Source organism: Saccoglossus kowalevskii, chromosome 4 (genome assembly GCF_978046115.1).
Source record: "Saccoglossus kowalevskii chromosome 4, keSacKowa6.1, whole genome shotgun sequence".
NCBI lineage: Eukaryota > Metazoa > Hemichordata > Enteropneusta > Harrimaniidae > Saccoglossus > Saccoglossus kowalevskii.
Genome location: NC_140644.1, coordinates 11,860,407 through 11,882,079, shown reverse-complemented (window position 1 = coordinate 11,882,079; position 21,673 = coordinate 11,860,407). Strand labels below are relative to the sequence as shown.

Here is a 21,673-nt window from a genome sequence, read left to right as displayed (position 1 = left end):
TCGAAGGGTTAACAGGTAAACACATCGTCCATTGAAAGCCTCTACAAATAGCCGATATGAATAAAATATATAACGTCATCAGCGGGTGTTGCGTTAAACTCATATTATTTAGGTCAAAATTGTGTTTTAAAGTACCATTACAAGCCACCATTAAATTGCAATTTATTATTTTAACATGACTATATAACAGTCATGCACTCAAGCCTGTGTCATTGCACTGCCAACTGCCATACAGTGAAAATTTAGTACTGTAAAAGGATTAATTATTCACTGGGTTTTAAATTTGCTTATTTTGCTGACTGGAAAATGCGCTAAATTAAAACCCAGTGAATTCGTAAAATTTAGCATAGAACACATTAACTAAATGATAAAACCGTGAATTTAAAACCCACTGAATATGCCTGAAATGGTAAATCAGCGAAATATAAACCCAGTGAAAATTAGTCATTTTACAGTATCCACATATACTAACACTACTGTCGATATTCTTCTGACATATTTAAAATAGTTCAAATTCAGATTTACTAATAAAATTACGAGTATGAAGACAGCGTATGGTTAAATTCACATATACAAAAAATGACCCGGTAATGCATGTATCAATCGCATACTATACATTTGACGTACAATTCACTCTTCTATTGAAATACGTGTAATTCCCATAAATGGTGATAATCAGCAATTAGAGCCAGTGTAAAGATATCACACTTGTTTCCTGAATCTCTCCGAAAAGATGAAATAAATAAAACTGTCGTATATTTATAAAACAGATACTTGATAGAGACGAACAAAGCCAAATATAGTAACATCATCATAAAAAAAAAAATAAGGATGACAAAAATAATTTTACATTTTTCCACTCTCTCTAATCCCAAAATCTCCACATCTCAATATTCTTATTTCATATTTATCTTTTGAACACCAATATAAGTTTTTGTTAGATCCACAAATAAAAAATATGCATAACTTTTCTAGTATTTTGATCAAAACATGCAGCCAATTAATAGTTGTGCATAATTGATGAAATTGCATAAAAATGTGAAAAATGTTGCATTAAATTTTAGCTGTAATAATTATCATGGTGTCCAAAGGGTACACAATTTATTTTAATTTATTTAAATAGCCATATTATTTTAGTTAATTTTTCTACCCTACATTATTGCTAATTCAAGATGTACTCTTTTAAGAAAAAATTGTTGGCAAAATATTCTACTAAGTCAGACATATTGAGCCACTAAAATGACATTAAAATCATTCAAATTACAACCATGACCATTATTTCTCCCACCAAAAGTTTTGTGCAACATTTTGCCTGTTTTTATCTATTTTTTATAATTTAAGTTTTTAATTTAGGAGCAAATGAACATAATTTCCAACTAACTACTGATGATGATAAAAATCTTTGAAAAAAATATGAAAAAAATTATCCAAATTGAATTTTTGAGAGATGACAAAAGATGACTGAGGCGTTCAGGTTAAACTCATATAGCGCATAATAACAGTGTTTGTAACATTCTTTGTAGCGCCTTTTTTGCATGATTTTCTCATGTTCTGTTCCATTCTTGGTTTCATTGCTTTAACAGTTGCTATTAGTTCATAATCTTGTAAACTTTCTCTGCATATTAGGTGTCAATACAATTCCTAAGTTCACTCAGAGTTTCACTGGTTATTATTAGAAAATTGATTTCCTATGTGACCTTTCAATCCAATTGTATCCTAACGAAACAGTACCGTAAATTTTCTGAATTCATTTCAGAACAAAAAACAACAATTTGATGTCTTGTGTATAACAAATATACTGTAATTTATATCAAATCAGGCATGAAATAGATCAGTTTTTTTTTAATTATTTGTGCCAAGAAACAGTTTCTAACGTGGACGGTTACTATTGTCTATCTTAACTTTTTGATGTTACAAGTACTGACCATAAACATAGTGCATTTTTTCTGCAGAAAACATATTTCATGTTTGTGACTACATACAAGAAACAACTATGTAACCCTCTTCCAGTCCTAAAAGCATAGTAGTACTGTAAAATACTTTATTTTAGCTGGAATCAATTTTTGCTGAAAAGACTTTTTGGGTGTTTTGTATGGAATTAATTTTCACTGATTTTTGAAAAGTTGAATGTAAAATATAGGAAAACGGGTATATTCGCTGAAATTTATTTTCACTGAATCATTCCTTCAGCGAAGTAGTAAAAATTAATTCCAAGCGAAAATAAAGTATTTTACAGTAATCAAATGTGCTATTTGGGAGGCCGACCAAAGCACCTGTGGACCTTCGCCAAGGTTTCCCTAATGTTGTATCCATTACTTGAATGGATTCAGGTCAGAGATTAGCCACTCCATTGAATCTGAGGTCCACTTACCGAGGATCCAGGTTGACCCCTTTCTTTCAACGGCAGGTACCTGTAGTTCCAAACTCCAAACCTACAGATTGTGAGCAACAATCAATCGCTACCGTTGATCTATGACAGTTGTTCAACTGATTTCATTTTTATGACCTTCGATTTAAATAAAGACCATATCATCATTTAGAGAAGAAAAAGTGTCATTACCGATATTACAAAAAATCATAACTGAACTGCAAGAAAACCATACCAACTTCAAGGTTTGAACTTCACAGAGGCATCAAAGACAATTTGTCATGTAGTTTACCTAGGCATGCTTCAAAAAAAGATTTCCTTATACTATTCCAATATGATATGACAATACGACAATATTTTCAAATCAGCCCTGAAAAAAATGTGCCCTGTAAACTTTGAATTTCAAGACCTGCAACTTTAAGTTGTAATAATCAATGTAAGTTTTTAAATTATTAACAAACCTACATATATATAAATTCAAAATGGCAGTTATGACGTCACTGCTAGTAAACGTGTATACCAAGCTTTACTGTCTTGTGGAAGTTGGCACTGGCTTTAATAGCCAATCCAATCGCCTTATTTAGATTTAACCGTTTCACCACCAGTTCCATTATTTCATCACAAATTCACAAAATAGTACCGTTTATAGTCTGCCCTTTCTTTCAGAAGATTGGGACAAAAATAGCCAAATTCTTTGAGTAAAAAATGAATATTGACTCAACATTTGTCTGTTGGCTCCAAAATTAGGGTTCATTTCTAGAAATATTGTAGTATACAAAAATAAAGTACAGAAAACCTAGGGCAGAAAAGTCTGGTGTCAAAAAAAAAGAGTTTCGGTTTATCAATATTTATAAATATGCTTTCTACTGTAAGTTAAAATAAAATCCCATTTTTATAAGGTAGTTTTGGTACAGAAGAACATCAATTTTATTAAAATCTAATGTATTATACGATGTATATTTGTTTAATTTTATATATCTTATTGGTACTGTATTACTGTATTTATTTTTTTTATTATCACGAACATCTTACCAAAGCTTGAAAAAAAAAAAATGCCAAGAAATAAATAATACATTCATATGTACAATAATTAAAAATATACTAAATATTTGTTTTTAAATTAGAAAAAACCTAAACTAGGAACTTATTTATTGTTAAGAATATTAAATTAATACAGACAAGTTGCTTTACCATGTTGTATTCAACAAGACTTATGCAACATGGGTAATATATACATTGCAATTGTAATTATGAAATTTGTATGCATGCCGCGGGATGACTATGGAGGGAGTTTTTATGGTAAACATACACGTCTCTGCTGCCATGGGTATTATTGCTATCCTAAGAAAAAAAAATCAGCAAAGCAAATTTGCTAAACTGAACAACTTGAAAAGTACACTGAAGTCAGCAAAAGCATGTTTATTTGAAATTACGGGAGTCGCGTTTATTTACAAACAAAACAATTGTATCTATTGGATAGGTAGATGCCTCCCTCCATTCTATGAAATACACAAGAATACTGTGGAATACTTTATTTTCGCTGGAATTAATTTTCGCTGAAAAGGCTTTTCAGGGGTTTTGTATGGAATTTATTTTCACTGATTTTTGATCAGTTTAATGTGAAATATAGGAAAAAAAGTATATTCGCTGGATTTTATTTTCACGGATTCATCCCTTCAGCGAAATAACGAAAATAAATTCCAAGCGAAAATAAAGTATTCTACAGTAAATCCTGAAATTGAAACAATCTATTGCAAGATCTCACACAATATGCCACATTGGAGTTGAATAAAGGCAAATTTCAATCAGCTTCAGATACAATAAATTGTGTCACATTCCACCAACAGAAATTCACACAGAAATAAAAAAAAAAAAAAAAAATATTGTATGACAGAAGTGTATGTTACAGTATCACATTTCATTTTCAAATTTGTGGACACATTGACGATTCTTCATTTTTTTCCCATTTATGAAGTGCAACATGAAAACAATGTACTATTAGCCTACGCCGCTATAACTACTTCATTCCTACAAAAAGCCCAGACCCTCACCAATAAAAAAAAAAAATTGTATATTTTGTCTTATAATTAATTGTCTTACTGTGCTTACTCTCCTAGAAACAAAACCAGTATTTAACTCATGATTTACCAGATGGGCAAACAGGTTGCTCTAGATATATTTCCATATTCACAATTTTTTATAAACCAACTCAATATTTAATGACGTATACCAAGCTGCTTCAACGCCTAATCACGCCAGTTTGAGAAGTTTATAAATTTCCATTCAGCACCATGGCAACATAATAGAGGTCAAGTTGATAATGATTCATGTTGCTGTCAAAATTCACTTTTCCTCAACACCCCCCCCCCCTCCAATCACAAAGTGCAATTAAAAAAAATCAGTCATTGACAGTGTGTGTCAAGTATATACATGCATTATATACAAGCAGGTAATACCTAACGTCACTGCGTCTCCAGATTTAAAAAAAAAGCATGTCAATTATTGAGGTGTCCTGTGTGCAGATTATTTTACAATCAGTCAAGTTTTATTTCAAATTTTGGGGAAATCATCTGTGGTATTAATACTGTGGACCCATTTTTTGTTACATGACATTAAATGAAAATGTACAACTCCAGGTTGTTGTACTGTAATCATATTATCGTAATATGTCAGCTACATGCCGAGAAAAATGCTGTACCAAAGACACTGTTGTAGATGTTATTTTCAATAAAATAATATCAAATATGGCAAGAAACAGTATTAAAAAATAAATATTGCAAAGTAGTTTTCCGAGTGTCCTGAGGCTAAATGTCACGTTCATGTCCAATAAATGTTCTTAAAATAAATTTACCTCACACTTGTCTGGTATGATCAAGCACTATGCCTGGTCAAAAGCGAAATCCACTGTTTCCACAGTACATGTACTGTACGACGATCGGAAAATCACTTGCCGTATAACACGTTTTTCAACGCTCTATTTTTTTTCCGTCTCACGGGCGAAGGAACAACCACCGACACAACATTGTCAACACATAATTTCGTTCGTTTGTTTTGAGAAGGAGCAGTATTACTTACGCATACGATCGCAATTACAGAATCAATATTAGCTGTGACAGTCAGTAGTGGGAGCAGTTTTGACACTCACTTGTGAAAACAATTACTATCGCGAAAAACGATATGCTGTACATCCTTACCTGTATTCCCAGTGCAAATCAGAGACATTCAGCTGCCATCTTTGCAATCTGAAGGCAAATTCGGAACGTTCTATGATTTGATGGGGATGAGCGGTAATTAGCAGACGTGTGTTTCAGCTTAAATGTGACACACTTGAATTTTCCTTTTTTTCCTTTTATTTAAAATCTTATATTCAAAATAATGTTAACTAAGTTTTCTGAATAAAAAGAGAAATTTAAAAAGAAGCAGTACTCACGTCAAAGTGATCCACCTGGTGAAAATGGATGCCTCCAAATTAATCTTCTGTGGCGACGAAAGAGGGCGCACTTGTTACCAGCTGATTGATTACATATAACAGTGGATGTGCAACCAAATGCACGAGAGACGTTGTTCATTCGATTGTCACGTAGGATAAGAGAAACACAGTTCTTTTGCTTCCTTTTCGACCAAAACGTACAAAACAATGCAGTCGTAGTCGTACAATTATTCAGTTTGGCAGAAATTATTGCAATTCGTAACCCTTAAAACACCACAGCAGGTGATTACGTGTTATGAAAATACCAAGCGCATTATGAGTGAGAGTGAAAACGCTTTTCAATTCGACTTGTCTCCAGGGCAACCTTGGCATCAACATCCCCGTTTCCATAGATACTGGCAGCATTATTACTCTGTTCGTGACTGGTACTATAATTATTGGTTTACGCCATATACGCTGCCGGCACTGCAGACGCAACCGTATTTATCTTATCCCTTCAACTTGCCTAACCATCTTCATCACAACACATTTGACGGTTACCATGACAACTCACAACCATGGTCTTCTCGTTCTGGGCAACAGGGTTTTCTAAATCAACCAAGCACTGCACAAGGGTCATTTTTACAGACTACCTGTGGACCAAATGAGCAATCCGAAGAAAGTTCAGAAACAACCACGGAAGAAGATGTTGATGAAGGGGATAATTTTGAAATGGAAGTTAGTCACGAGATGAAGGAATTTTTTGCAAAATCAGAAAAGCATAGAAAGGAACGAAGTGAGTGTATACTATTCAAAATCCAAATTTGTACTTGTAGATCATTTTTCGTAATTTATTTTCACTTGAAACCACTGGGAGTCCAGGAACTATGATCAAATGTACGCACTCCCTATGAGCGGGGGGGGGGGGGCATCGGCTGGTATCCAGTGTAAGAAATAGACAAGGGATGAAGGCTCCAGCCAGCTCATATTTTTTAAACTGGAAAAAACAGACGAACAAAATGAAAAATAAAATCTATAAAAAATACCAGGTTGAAGAATATTAGTTGCTCCTTCAAATTTCGCCAGAGCCTTACCTACATTTTACCGATATCTGCAGAATAAATCAAGAAAACTACACAAATTTACTCCATTTAGGAATTCCTAACGGTTTGCCCGAACGCATGGCACAGTTGGAGGCGTGGCCTGTTCAGCATTTTGTCAACAACCAATCACAAGACTGGTTACGAACCAGTTGAGCAAGGCTAACCGAGTCGTGACCTCGATGTGATTCGTAACCAGTCTTGTGATTTGTTTTTGGCTGGAGCCTTCATTCCTTGTCTATTTCTTACACTAGATACCAGCCGATAACCCCCCCCCCCCTCCCGCTCATAGGGAGTGCGTACAGTTGATCATAGTTCCTGGGCTTCCTGTGTTGAAACAGCAATATTATGTGTTTGTAAAAGGAATTTTTTTATCCTCTTTGCAACAAATTTTTGAATGCAAAATCATAGCAAAAAAAAAAGTATGGATTTCATGTTTTCATCAGATCATCTTTTATTAAAGTGAAAATATTTAAACTAAATTGTAAGTGAAAATAAATAGTTTTATTACTTGATGCATTGTCTGACACTGTTCAGACTTGTAGCCAGAAACTCATCCTAAAACATTAATTGCATCCAGAACGCATTGTTTAGACAACTTGTGTCACCATGTACAGTCACACCACATCATGTTCTACATGGTTCTAAACAATGTAAAACACTTCAAAAATAAAACAAAATGGCTGCCAAATGGCCATGTTCAAATCACTGCTGCAACACATGGAAAGGGCATTTTTTGTTACATAACATAAATGTATGCTTATGTAGTCACTGATTTTTAATTCAGATAAAACTTACCACTGGAAATAGCTGGTTGTTTTTTTGTTTGTTTTTTTCATAATAAAGAGGTCTATGATGTACTCTTAATTTGTTTTCGTGTAATTTAATATACTCAGTATGACAAAGGCATTACCTTCGTCTTTTTAAATTTCAACGGCAGTTGAATTCAACAAGCCAATCAACAAAACCAGTTTGCAGCAACACCATTTATTCCAGTGTTATTCAATCGGCCAATTCAGTTTGAATTGTGAAATTCATATATATTTATAAAATTAATGCCTTTGTTGTGTTGAAAGTATTGTAAAACATGCCGAAAAAGCGACATGCAATTTTAGCGAATTCTGGTAAAATAACTGTTGATATAACAAATCTCTTGTCATTGTTGATTTCCTGTTTTCACAATACTTGTCTGTCGCGTGCCAAAATAAATGCGCAGTTATCATCTCCATAAAAACAAAGAAAAACTGTCAAGTGTAATTAGGAAGCGCCCCAGATTTTTATGTTCCAGGTTGCTGTATGCAAATCCCCAAGCCTTAGCCATTTTGAATTTATAATAAAGTCATTAACGACATCTTGAATTAGCGAATCAGTTCTCTCGCTAAATTCGCTAAAAAACATGGTGACGAAAAAGACATGTTTTACAGTATATGAAATTGTGCAAAATGAATTAAATTGCAGATTGGGTCATATCGTCAGACTATCAATACTATAAAATGACCAATTTTCACTGGGTTTAAATTTTGCTGATTTACCATTTCAGGCATATTCAATGGGTTTTTAAATTCACGGTTTTATCACTTAGATAATGCTCAATTTTACATATTCACTGGGTTTTAATTTAGCGCATTTTCCAGACAGTGAAAACAAATGAGACCCACAAATTTACAATTTCTCATATGTGTAGATGCTCTAATAGAAGCCGCATCCTGTCTGTCGCATTGTTCCATTTTAATAGAAGCCGCAGCTTTTAATACAGATTTTACACTAATAAGAAGTTCGATTATGGACTTCAATGTTGTCTTATTTTCACCAGAATGTACATTTCTAACAACACTATATAAGCTATTTTGTTCTGTTCAGTGACAAATGTGTTATATCATTCCAAGTTTATGAATGTTCAAGTTTAATGCCGTGATTCCTGGATGAATAGAAAACCTTTGTCTTTGATCTATATTGTATGTGAACATCTCAAATATTTTTTTTAACTAATGTTTCTATGCAGGGAGAGATATTGAAGAACTGAAGCAAAAAATATTTACTGGAGAAAAACAGGATTATATCAATGCAGAAGACAGTCAGTATTCATCTCTATTTTTTTTTTTTTTTTCATTGTCAACTTTTGACATCATCTGCAAAATGATCTTGTACAGTTAGCTACTTCTCACATGAAATGTTGATAAAAATGACAAACCTTTTGATCAAAAACTAAAAGCAACATCTGAAACTGTCTGTATGATCCAAAATAATGATGCAATTCAGTGAAATTTTTACAAAATTTGGAAATATTTGCCTTAAATGTTGGGGAGGAAAAAAATATCTGGGACTCAGATGGCTAAAGTCTGACGATACTAGTATATATAAATTGTGCATTTTTTCATTTTATTTCACAGAGAATAGATAATAAATAATAAATAATTAATAAATGTTAATCATAATAAATGTGTTTCATTTCATGGCAGGTAGGTAAGTATAAGGATGTACATTACACATTGTACATTAAGAATGATAGATACTTGGAATTGATGTCACTACAGCAATCAAACCAGCATTCAGGTTTTTATTTTTGGAACATTAATCATTATCCCACCTGCCAGTGGTCCTCTAAGCCGAAATATAACGTGCCATTGACGCACAAAGATTATCTGTTATCCAACTAGTTGTGCTAATTGACATAACAGAAAATCTTACAATGCAATTCCGGTTTCGTTCCTGTAGTTATTTTCACTTTTGGGGCAATTGCTACAAACAATTGCAAAATTCTCACTGTATCACTCAGTTTTCACATTTCAAAATTTTCAGAGAAAATCATAAAATTTTTACTTCACTGGGTTTCGATAATCTTCACAATATAGTGTCCAACACTCTTAATACAGTAGGTGATTTTTTCTTCAACTGTGGAATATTGTGAGTTGAATGAAAGACGCGTGCCGAATGTCTGCCAAAAATGATTAGAAAAGACACTTATACTACCATTATCTTGTTTAACAGTGCACAAGACATCAATATTAACAACATCTCAGACACCTTCTGAGAAACCAGGACAGAAAAGAAGACAGGAAATGACGGTTAGAATTTTTGAATTGTTTATTTATTTTGTTGGGTGCGGGCAGGGGTTTTTGCATTGTTTTTTTCCTTGGAGCTAAAAATAAAAGATTTGTTCCTGGCATGAGATGTTACAAAATTATGATGTCATAATATATTTTTTTTGCTTTTTGTTTGTTGTTTTTTTCAATTTTTGCAGTATATTGGCACTCCCCCCTCGCCCAAAAAAAAAGTTGTGAGTGTACCAACTACCATATATTAGTTTTATTAGAATGTGCTTACTGTAAAATGACTAATTTTCGCTAGGTTTATATTTCGCTGATTTACCATTTCAGGAATATTCAGTGGGTTTTAAATTCACGGTTTTATCATTTAGTTAATGTGTTCTATGCTAAATTTTACGAATTCACTGGGTTTTAATTTAGCGCATTTTCCAGTCAGCAAAATAAGCAAATTTAAAACCCAGTGAATAATTAATCCTTTTACAGTACTAAATTTTCACTGTATGGTAGTTGGCAGTGCAATGACACAGGCTTGAGTGCATGACTGAGCGAAATAAGCAAAATTAAAACTCAGTGAATAATTAACCTCTTTACAGTATTATGTAAATGCTGTAAAGTTATTTTATTTTACAATATCATCAATGTAACAATTTTGACCCTCATTGGATTAATTGATATATCAGCCAGGATTATTTACAAATATTTTTAATGTGATATTGTTCACTGCCGTGACGCAAACTCAGACACTTGAACTGGCTATACCTATGTATTGTCGACGGTTACGAATAAACCAAAAGTTCAATTCTCCCTTATCATCACAAATACTGGGGTCAGAACCGAAAACGAGGACTATTAATTTGGATTCGTTCTGTCTGTCCATCCATCCTTACATACATCCGGAGCTATATCTCGAACACCCATTGACTGATTTCATTCAAACTTTACATGAAAACAATACATAATGTCTTACATATGCGCGTCAAGTTACTTTATGATCGGAGCAAAAATGGTCGACTGGTAAAATTTGCTATTTCTGATATCTAAACTTTTCCGCAGCAGTTTCTTGGAGATGACTTGTTGATTTGGATCTGACTGGCAGCCATCTTGTTTTTCATGGTACCCATGCTACTATGCTAAAGATAGTATACCGAAAGATACATCTGCACCAACATGATTTTTGTGATTCAATTCAATATGGCTGGCCGACGCCCAATTTTCATGTAAAAGCGCTAAATCGTCATTTTTACATGTCCAGAGCTGTTTCTTAGAGATGACTGGGTCGATTTGGATCAAACTTGGTATGATGATCATACAAATTTGGTTATAGGTACACGTCTTACTTTTTCTGTGATTCAAACAAATATGGTTGACTGGCGGCCATTTTGTTTTTCATGGTACCCATGCTACTTTCTCTTGAATGCCATGAACGTTTCTGTTTAAATTTAGTACAAAGATAGTATACCAAGAGATACATCTGCACCAACATGATTTTTGTGATTCAATTCAATATGGCTGGCCGACGCCCAAACTTCATGTAAAAGTGCTAAATCATCATTTTTACATGTCCGAGACTGTTTCTCAGAGATGACTAGACCAATTTGGATCAAAGTTGGTATGATGATCATACATATTGGGTTATAGTAAGTTGCATGTCATATTTTTTCTGTGAATCAAACTAATATGGTCGACTGGTGGCCATTTTGTTTTTCATGATACCCATGCCTACTTTCCCATGAATGCAATGAACATTTCTTTTTAAATTTTGTACAAAGACAGTATACCAATAGATACATCAACATGAACATTATTTTTGTAATTTGATTCAATATGACTGCCCAATGTCGAAATCTCGTGTAAAAGCACTAAATTTTTTACAAATCCATCTTCTATTAATGGTTTCTATCTAATCTCAATGATTTCATCAGCATCAAATTAGTATGTCAGATCACAAAATTTTGGACGGGGACTGTGTCATTAAAAATGACTTGTCTACTTTTATTTGGTTTGTAGATAAATGTAATTGATAATTGAAGGTTGGTAATCATTGTACAGTGCTTGTTCAAATTTTGTGTAAAAAAATATATATTTTATATGTGTTGTGTAAGTCACTATAGAAAATTTACAGAGTTGCAGTAAAACATACTGTGAAATTGATTCATATAGTGCACCCTCTACAGTTCATTGTGATTTTTCTTTTCTTTTTTTGCACTGTAATAATTTGTTGTTGATCATTAGACAGTTACTCTCGTGGAAACAAGGGTTTCCTTTCATCCTTATAAATGTTAATAAAATTCAATGGTAGTTGAATCAAACCAGCCAATCGGGGGGAACATTGCACATCCAACATCATTTGAAAACGTTTCAGTTCCTGTTTCAGTTAAAATTGTTAATTTTATAAATACTTAATCTTTATAAATAAAGATAAAGAGAATGCCCTTGTTGCACAAAGAGTATGAACCAGTCTTGTAAAAAGATATCAGTGTATAATCCTTTTGCTTCATTACAGATATTATATGGAAAAGACGCAGCCGTCATACATGGAATGGAAACAGCACTACAACTACAATTTGATAGGAATTGTGACAAGAAACAGCCCAAAATTTGGCCCACTATTCCATTGAAATTTTAGGCAAATACTTTAAGATGTCTGTTGTGAAATAATAAAAACATAGTTTGTGATAATAAAGCACCTTCTGTCTCATTAATATAATTTAGGCCACACTGATTTAATTTTATGGATGACATTCTCTGGAGACCCCAAAACTAATGCGAGCAGGCGAAAAAAATTAAATCCTGCCAAAAAAAAAAATCCTGTTGATATACACATCTCATACTGTATTACTGTCACAGGTATAACCATTTCAGACAAGCTCAAGTACATGTAGTCATGATGAAGTACCTTCAGTCAGAAACACTGCATTCAAGGTATAGCATGAACACCATTTTCAGTACAAGTCAAGGCGGAATGTACATATCACTACTTTATGACAATAACTAACAAAACATTGCAATGATACAGAAATGTCCTTGCTTGCTCCTCTCTACACAGTATGGGTTAGCTTTAACCAATCTCTCGTATAGCTGTGTAAACGTCACATCTCCCTGGCCGACGTCAATTGCATACCAGTCTACAACAATCCCTATGTTTTTCCTCTGAACGCAATACGCATGTGCAAAAGATCATTTACGACAAAAATGGCACGTTTTTAGGTAGTCCAAAAAGAGTTTAACGACAAGCTGGCGCCTCGTGACAATATGAGTCAGCAAGTTCCGGACTGAAAACAGATCTGTAGAGACTCATCGTTGGGGATTTTTTTTTTTTTTTTTTGAGAACAGGTGAAAACTAATGCACGTGCAGATGTAATCCATAAAATTAAGTCGGTATGGCCTTAGTTGAATGTAAAATATAGGAAAAAAAGTATATTCGCTGGATTTTATTTTCACTGAATCATATAAGCTAATTATTTATTCTGAGTATGCTCAGTTGTTCTGTCAGTGGTGTTGGGAGAGGTAATTTTGGATGAAAATCATGAAAAAGACCCACTTAGGATTTTCATATCTGAAAAAAAAATTATGTGCATATTCGGCAGAGACTTATTCATCAACCTGCCAAGTTTCATCGATATCTGCTGCAGAATTTCTGAGAAAATGTTAAAGACATCACAGATGAAAACTGGAAATAAATAATACTGAAACGGGGATTAACTAAATAGGTAATCAGTTGTTCTGATCTTACAACATCCAGAGCAATCTCATGACAAAATCTCAATGGTTAGAGCAAATGGACATGCATTGCAACTGACTACAAATCTGGATCAAATCTACTAACAGATGCAACAAAAAAAGAAAGATATCCATATACTGTAGAATACTTTTTTTCGCTTGGAATTTATTTTCGCTGAAGGGATGTTTCCGTGAAAATAAAATCCAGCGAATATACTTTTTTTCCTATATTTCACATTAAACTCATCAAAAATCGGTGAAAATAAATTCCACACAAAACGCCCAAAAAGCCTTTTCAGCGAAAATTAATTCCAGCGAAAATAAAGTATTTCACAGTACTTCAAATACCACCCCCTGCACCACATCGTATACACCTGTTATATAATGTAGGACGGAATGCAAACATGGTGCCTTATAGTGCACCGTTAGGTCACATTAGTTAGTAGATGACATTCAAAATTACACAGGTCATTTATAAAACTTCATTGAGCTCTTGGGTTTATTGTGTGATGTATTTACCAGTATATAATATGAATGTGAGAAATTGTTTAGAATTTGCTGTTGTTCTGTAAAGCAGACTAAAAAATTCGAAACAGAGGCAATCTTTATGAATTTGTATGTGACATAACACTATTGACAAACTTTAGCAAATGAAAATCTATTGATCGAAATGGAAGCCATCACCGTGACAACTGTGCGTTTCAAATTTTGTTATATTGCCCTCTTGTGTCTGAGTGAAGATGTGTTAGTGATGTCTGCCGTAGTGGGCGTTTGATCAACGTTGATCCAAACTGCTCAGCGGAATATCTTAAACAGCAAATTGAATTATTCTCAAACTACGCACAATATCATATCAACTTAATGTGTATACAGAACGGCGGAGGTGTATCTATGGGGTTTTAACACTAGGACGTGAACGATAGTTACTTTCGCTATAAAATTGAGTCACTTGCTGACACAAAGTTGTTTCAGCTTGATTGGGGGGGGGGGGCAAACACCCGCCGCCGCCACTGTTCAATAAAATATATTTAGTTCGTGAAATGATATACATTGTTTGCACGTTGGATGTTTCGGAAGGGGGTAGGGGTCTTGGCGTGAGTCTCACCTATGAGCAAGTGCCCCCGTAGCCACGTATTATGTATTCGATAATCTGGCTATACAGGTATAATGTGCACATAATGCATGCTTTATCTACCTCTGGGGCATGCTCCTCTTTAAAAAAATTGAAATCTACACCCTCTGGAACGCTATATCCTGCATTTTGAGGGGGAAATTTAGCTGAACCTCTGCCCCCTCCCTACGCAAATGCTCGAGTTTTTTGATTTTCACTTACAGGGCACATACAACTTCATACGTCAAATGCTACAAACAAAACATATACCATAATATAACTTTAAAAGATACAGAAATTTCATTTCATATAAGTGCGCCCGAAAATGTGCATGCTAAGTATGCATCAATTACAGAACATTCTTGGGTATATTCATTCAAACTCTCACTAAAAATCTAGACTAGACTAGACTAGACTTTTCTGTCAAATCACGCAGTAAAGCAGTGAATATGTTATGACATCCTTGCTGCGAATGGGGTTACATGTCATATAATTTGATTTAGAGTTAAAAGTTAAAACAAAAGACCGATGCAGAGTATTGAACAAATCACAGTACTCCATGAATTAATCAACAAGTGAAGAAACAATTAACGGTATGACACGTGGATGTGAATAACATACTAGTGTTACCAGGGAAAAGGGCCCTGCAATAATTACTGTGGTGTCAATGACCTGGACAACAAACCCAGTTTTTTCTCCTACTTGACTTCGAATCAAATTCAGTTACGATTACATATTACATGAGGGATGTTGTTCTTTTTTTTCTGGTCCAGTAGGATAACTGACGGGTATAGTCATTATCGATATTCTCCAAAAGTTATGGATGAAATTAGATCATTAGATCATGATTGCGTTAAGCATGGCGTGACTGCTACACGGATTGGCATAAGGTCGTACTTCCATGTCATACATGCCAATGTGCGGGAAATGCAATTAGAATATGCGGTTACCACTTATACTTGAGATTTAAACATAACCAAAGTATACATCCAATAAATAAAAAAGTCGCAAACCGTACAACTAGCAATGAAAAAAAGGCCCGCCCATAAAGAAAATTGAATACTGTAAAACCATTTATTTGAATTCAGGGGCATTTAATTGTATTATAATTTTTATGTTTGAGCTTTTCCCTAGGTTTTAAAATTTGACAAAAAAGATAAAAAGTTTTGTTGTTGTTTTACATGCTCGCGTAGATTTATTTTTTAATTTAACTAGCGGTTTTCATTTATCAGTGAAAATAGTTGAATTAAACCCCATTGAATGTGTAATGCCTTAACAATAAAAATAGTCATGTAAATAAGGTTTATGAAAATGTTGTAGTAAATAACATGAACTGTGAGAAAATATCACATACCTTGAACAACTATGAGAGTTTGTGTACAACAGTGGCCGTGTGGAAAATAGGTATACATTTTGAATGTGGCACTTTTTATTTCAACAATGCTTCAAATCCTAAACAATATAAAAAAAAAACTTGCAAAATACGGACATCTGAAGTATCTCATGCCATTCTGGCAAGACAAATGTAAATGGTATCTCTGCATTCTAAACTTGAATTGAAGGGTCTACCAATCTGTCTTCTCCCCTCACTTTAATTCAATTTACAGCAATAAATCGCTCCCACTATTATTTTCCAATGACTACGTGTATTTTCTCTGACTTTTTTTTTTACCGTGAATACCTAAAGCTCGTCCACCACATCAAGGTGGTCAGACGAGGCTCGTTATTGTCTGCGAAGAGATTTGGTGGTAGACGAAATAGGATTTTTATTTCTTAACGGAATCAATCAGTGATTTATCATTTAATTTATTTCGCGGGAGATTGCGAGAAATGTTGATAGTGTCATAGACCTCGTATCTGGATTCTAAGAAAATACAAACAATAATGGGACATTTTAACACGCGACTGTCAACTTGGCGCAAATGTAACACGTTCTCGGTACGACTTGTAATAATGTGCGACCAACACGTGCATGGTATGTTCATGGCGTCAACACCCGTATGTGAAAATTATTTCCATAATTGTCTGTCACGTTTAATGGCCGCTGTTAACAGTGCTCTCTTCTATGGAAATGTCTGATGATATCGTTAAAGATGTAATCCCTTCTCTGTGCACCAATGTCTAAATGTATATTTTTTAGCCAAAATGTAAAGCCGGCATTATAATGAGAAAGAGTGCCAAATGATTGCACACTTAAACGCTAGCAGTGATCACGGATTCATGGTCACATAAATAGATAGATCGAGGGAAGCACGCGCAACATGTCCCGATCGTAGTTCCCCGGTATCAAAAAATCGGCATCTAGTGTGTCCCGTGCGTAGTCCCAATTACAATACGGTAACACACTCAGAATCCAGCATAATCGATTTTGTAGCTCTTTGTCAGAGAAGTAAGACGCAGTGCTGACATTTCTGAAGAATGTCTGAAGACGAAAAGTTTAAAAATTTACATAGTAAAATATACTAAATGAGTTTACCTCCATGCATGAACCGGGGGGGCATACAGAGGGCCATACCTCAGTACAGTTGTATAAAGCTTGTGGCAAATAGCGCCTGTCAAAAGCTGGCAATCATAAGTTTGCCAATCTTATGGTAGGTTACGTGTGCAATTTAACATTTATTGATAACGCATAACCTCAAATATGATCAAATAAAAGATACTACTTAAAAATGAAAATCAAACACCAATTAAATTAATAAACTTGTTTTCCATTGGTATGAACTTATCTTTAATTTATGGAAATTGTCTCAATTTACATATTTGTGAGAATTAACCATTTGTCCGTCTGCTAGTATGTGATTGTATTGTACCTTTATTTTCAATCTATTGTGTTTCTGATCTAGTTTCCAATTCTCCCCACTCTAACAAGTCACGTGATAACTACTATTTGCGCCCCCTGCAGAGCTAGCTAGCTCCATGCTAAACTTCAACGCGACGGCGTAGTGGGATCCGTTGAGAATTCTGAGCAGCGAGTTTACGCATTGGGTGTACCAGAATTTCTTGCCCAAATATCAACGACAACATCCAATACGACTGGAGAATAGTGGATCTACCAGATAATGTGAATTTACTGCGTCGCCTCGACTCTCTGTGTCGGGAAAATTGATTCGTTTTGCTTGTTGTCGTCAGCGGCGTCCGATCCCAGTGCCACCAACCATGGTGAGTTGAAAGGTTTACCGAATGAATACAAACACAAAGCGTTGTAGTTTTACAACAACTACATTACTACTACTGGTGAGACTCTGTGGGACCTACGCTTGATTCCGACGGAAACCAACGATCCTGTTTCGGTATGAGTGTGTGACTATATCATTGTGAAAGGACTTCATAAATGCAGCTGGACGTCAGTGTTTTGTGTAAGTTCGATCGCGGTCGGCGATTCATCAGCTGGGCGGACTGACCGCTGGTCAGATATCAACAACCCGGCCGTCTGGTTCATCTGTACTATAAAAATGAAATCGGATCGTTATATTACTTGTAAATGGAGGACTCCCATCAAAATGTGGCTTGTTATTTGTATTGTGTTGTTGCATTCACCTTTTTTAAGTGCCGATACAACGCAGAGTCTGATATTCGTAACGCAAGAGGGACAAGCACCTGGGACGTTGATAGGTGACGTTGCAACGATGTATGAAGAGACTTATGGTGAAATCGTCGAAGGGCCATTCTTTTTATCACCGGCATCTCCAACAGTTTTAGAGCATTTACAAATTGGGGATGACGGGGAAATTAGAACTAAAATAATTTTAGATAGAGAGAACGAAGACTCGTACGACTTCATTGCTATCACGATGACCACTTCAATTGTAATTTCTGTACAGGTTTTAGTGACAGACGCAAACGATAACCCACCCCGCTTTACACACGAAGTTTCTTACATTGAAATTTCGGAAGCTACTCCAATAGGGGCGAAAAGATCCATCGATGAAGCCCGGGATGCGGATGAAGGAATTTTTGCAACACAAACATATGAAATTGTATCGGGCAATGTGGATAGTGCTTTTCGATTAGATTTTCGAGAAGGCGGAGGTGTCCGAGACCGAGTTCTGTATTTGGATCTTGTTGTGAATAATTATTTGGATCGGGAGACTATTCCACGGTATGAGCTTGTCATACACGCTATTGACGGAGGTGTGCCGGCCAAAACTGGCAGCACTCTGCTGAATGTTACAATCACGGATGCAAACGATAATCAACCAGTTTTTAACCAGAGTCGGTACTCCGCGAGAATTGCGGAAACAGCCTCGGTTGGAAGAAGTATACTTCAGGTACATGCTACAGATATTGATGAGGGTTCAAATGGAGCTGTTAGCTATGACATAAACAGAAGACAAAGTGACCCAGAGGAATATTTCAGAGTTAATTCCCAAACTGGAGTTTTATATCTGAACAAGGAATTAAATTATGAGGATAAATCGGTACATGAACTCATTATTGAGGCCAGAGACAATGGAACATATCCAGAGCGAAGTACAGCATTTGTGACTGTCCATGTGACAAACGTGAATGAAAATCCACCAAATGTGGAAATTTTGTTTCTTGGCAATGGTGGATTACCTTACGTTTCTGAAAATGCCATACCTGGTGATTACATCGCGAGGATTACTGTGATTGACCCAGACGAAGGAGAACTGACTAATGCCAGCATCAGTCTTGATGGAGGTGATGGCAAATTTGGAATTGAAGAGGTTGATAATATAATTTATTTAGTTTGTGTCGAGCAGCCATTGGACAGGGAGGAACAGTCTAGTTATGACATTAAAATTACTGCACAAGATCATGGGCTTCCACCTTTACGAACAGAAAAAATTGTGACAATTACTATTACTGATATCAATGATAATGCTCCTCATTTTGACCAAAGTGTCTACTATGCTTCGGTCATAGAAGTTGCGGACCCAGGTACATCAGTGTTCCAATTGGTTGGGTCAGACAGTGACGATAGTTCGAACGCCGACATAACATATCAAATCATTCACGTTCCAAACTCATTTTCAAACTGGTTCCAAGTTGATGCAGAGTCTGGACTTATTTCCACGGCAACTGAGATAGATCGCGAAATCAAACCTTCTGTAATGCTACACATCATGGCACAGGATGGTGGAAATCCTCCTCTGTCTACTAATGTAACTGTGATTGTTACCATACGAGATGTGAACGACAACGAACCAAGCTTTGATAACTCATTTTACAATGCTAGTGTTTTCGAAGACGTATCCACTGACTACTGTGTACTACAGGTTAGTCTGTTTATCCTTCTCGATCTGAGGCTAATATAAAGTGAAAAGTATTAGTCGCAGATGGGATAGGAATTACCTTCTAAGTACAATATATTTTGTTGATCCACATGATAACAGTAAATCACTAATCCACTATTTCGTAGGCAATCCTAGGTGGTTAGGGTGCTAAATTTAATTTCTACAGTTATGACTAACTTTGTAGTCATTGCAGACCTTTTCTAATTTTCTTAGCACTGAATATTTTCTTTGAAATTTACATTTCAAGTCCATGTGTTCAGTGTACAAGGATTATCATTCCTCAATGAATGCCCTGCCCAGAACACTTTTGAAAACCAGATTTTTAGAAAATCTGTACATGGAATCCTGTATTGTTAAAAAACTGGAACATCCAGATGGTTGCTTTCAGTTCTTAATTTGTAATAATCCCTGATAAAATTCCTGACATTCAGTTTATTTGTAAATTATTAGAATTAGTTTATAACATATGGGATTGGCCAGTATTAATTAATATTGGTATGTACATTCATGGTATATTTTGGTTTCAAAGTCACTTGATCTGACTAGTGGAAATTTATTGATACAGTGCGAACTAGTATAAATTAACGATTACTTCACATTAGTGTTGTGTTTCTAGTTTGATATCTGTAGAAAGTCTCTGTTACTGTTATCATCCTATAAAAAGTCTTCCATGATTGGTCTCAGATTATTAGATTTTCAATTGAGTACATGAAGCATAGATTTTATTTCTTATTTCGAAAACGTTCATGGATATAATAATAATATGTAATATCATCATGCAAACTAATTAGAACCCTGCGCTTCCCAAATGATGTTAAAAAACTGGTGTAAATTTCTTCAGTTGATAGAATAAAAAAATTATGAGGTTAATTTTAACAAGTAGTGGTGAAATACTTCAGTTTCTGAGATGAAGGAAATGACAAATTGACTCCATGAAATTGGCCTTCAAGTTCATTCTCTTCCCTGATTGTCAATTTTTGGAAATGGCAACCCACGATTAGTCTTTTTCCGAACTTGATACATAATGTAATGTTATACTTGAGTTTCACCATTGTTTTAATAGCTGTTCTATATTGAATACACAAAGCTCTTGAATTATGTGTAGTTGGCGTAAGACAAACAACTAGTGTCTGAACACAATTGCAGTCAGGACAGAGTGACAATTGGTACAGTGGCAAAGCTAACAATTTGACCTATTCACAAGGTTATAATGGTTTTTGTTAGAACTCTGAGAAAGTTGTTGAAACAAGTTAATTCTTTGACGTTGTCACAACACAACAAAACTGAAATAATATTGTTTACTCCACATCAAGGACTGAAAATCAACTTGCTTTTCAGACATTTTCACATTCATAGGCCAAATTCCTTCGCATTTGAGCATTTAACAACTATGGTATTCTGACGCTGGGATTCTTTTCATTATTAAATAGTTCAGACACCCAGGAAACCCCATAAAATCTACAGACATTACATTTGTTCAGGTGTCATCAAATACCTTGTGTTGTTCTATTTTAATTCTTTGACAAATTAAGGCAGGCTGTCTGACGCACTGAATCACGATATGATTAGAATATTTCTTTCTGAAAACCATTAATATTACTGCAATTTACAAAATCTATAACAAGCACTACATACAAGTTGAACAAGTTGTTGTGTAAGG

The 21,673-nt window shown here is 34.8% G+C and overlaps 3 protein-coding genes across 3 annotated transcripts in view; 2 read left to right on the top strand and 1 right to left on the bottom strand.

The window, feature by feature from the left end:
- LOC102808866 (WD repeat-containing protein 17-like) overlaps window positions 1-5,624 on the bottom strand; it is a 107,509-nt gene extending 101,885 nt beyond the window's left edge. The window contains exon 1 of the mRNA XM_085497773.1: window positions 5,563-5,624. The gene's annotated coding sequence lies outside the window, so the exon portion shown is untranslated. The remainder of the gene's footprint in view (window positions 1-5,562) is intronic.
- Window positions 5,625-5,887: 263 nt separating this feature from the next.
- On the top strand, window positions 5,888-12,607 carry LOC102808753 (gem-associated protein 8-like). The gene is made up of 4 exons (XM_085498490.1): window positions 5,888-6,573; window positions 8,880-8,951; window positions 9,866-9,942; window positions 12,428-12,607. Exons 1-4 carry the CDS (start codon window positions 6,114-6,116, stop codon window positions 12,548-12,550), a joined length of 732 nt encoding a protein of 243 aa, XP_085354616.1. The 5' UTR covers window positions 5,888-6,113; the 3' UTR covers window positions 12,551-12,607.
- Window positions 12,608-17,682: 5,075 nt separating this feature from the next.
- LOC100366605 (protein dachsous-like) overlaps window positions 17,683-21,673 on the top strand; it is a 45,252-nt gene continuing 41,261 nt past the window's right edge. Inside the window, exon 1 of the mRNA XM_085497772.1 lies at window positions 17,683-19,995. Coding sequence (XP_085353898.1) covers window positions 18,208-19,995 — 1,788 coding nt within the window. The 5' untranslated portion in view covers window positions 17,683-18,207. The remainder of the gene's footprint in view (window positions 19,996-21,673) is intronic.

What these genes read in the sequence shown, in the direction of transcription:
- LOC102808753 (XM_085498490.1), top strand. Translation starts at nt 6,114, where the DNA reads ATGAGTGAGAGTGAAAACGCTTTTCAATTCGACTTGTCTCCAGGGCAA. An exon ending in AAAGCATAGAAAGGAACGAA is followed by an intron (nt 6,574 to 8,879) that starts GTGAGTGTATAC and finishes GTTTCTATGCAG; the next exon opens with GGAGAGATATTGAAGAACTG. An exon ending in TTATATCAATGCAGAAGACA is followed by an intron (nt 8,952 to 9,865) that starts GTCAGTATTCAT and finishes CTTGTTTAACAG; the next exon opens with TGCACAAGACATCAATATTA.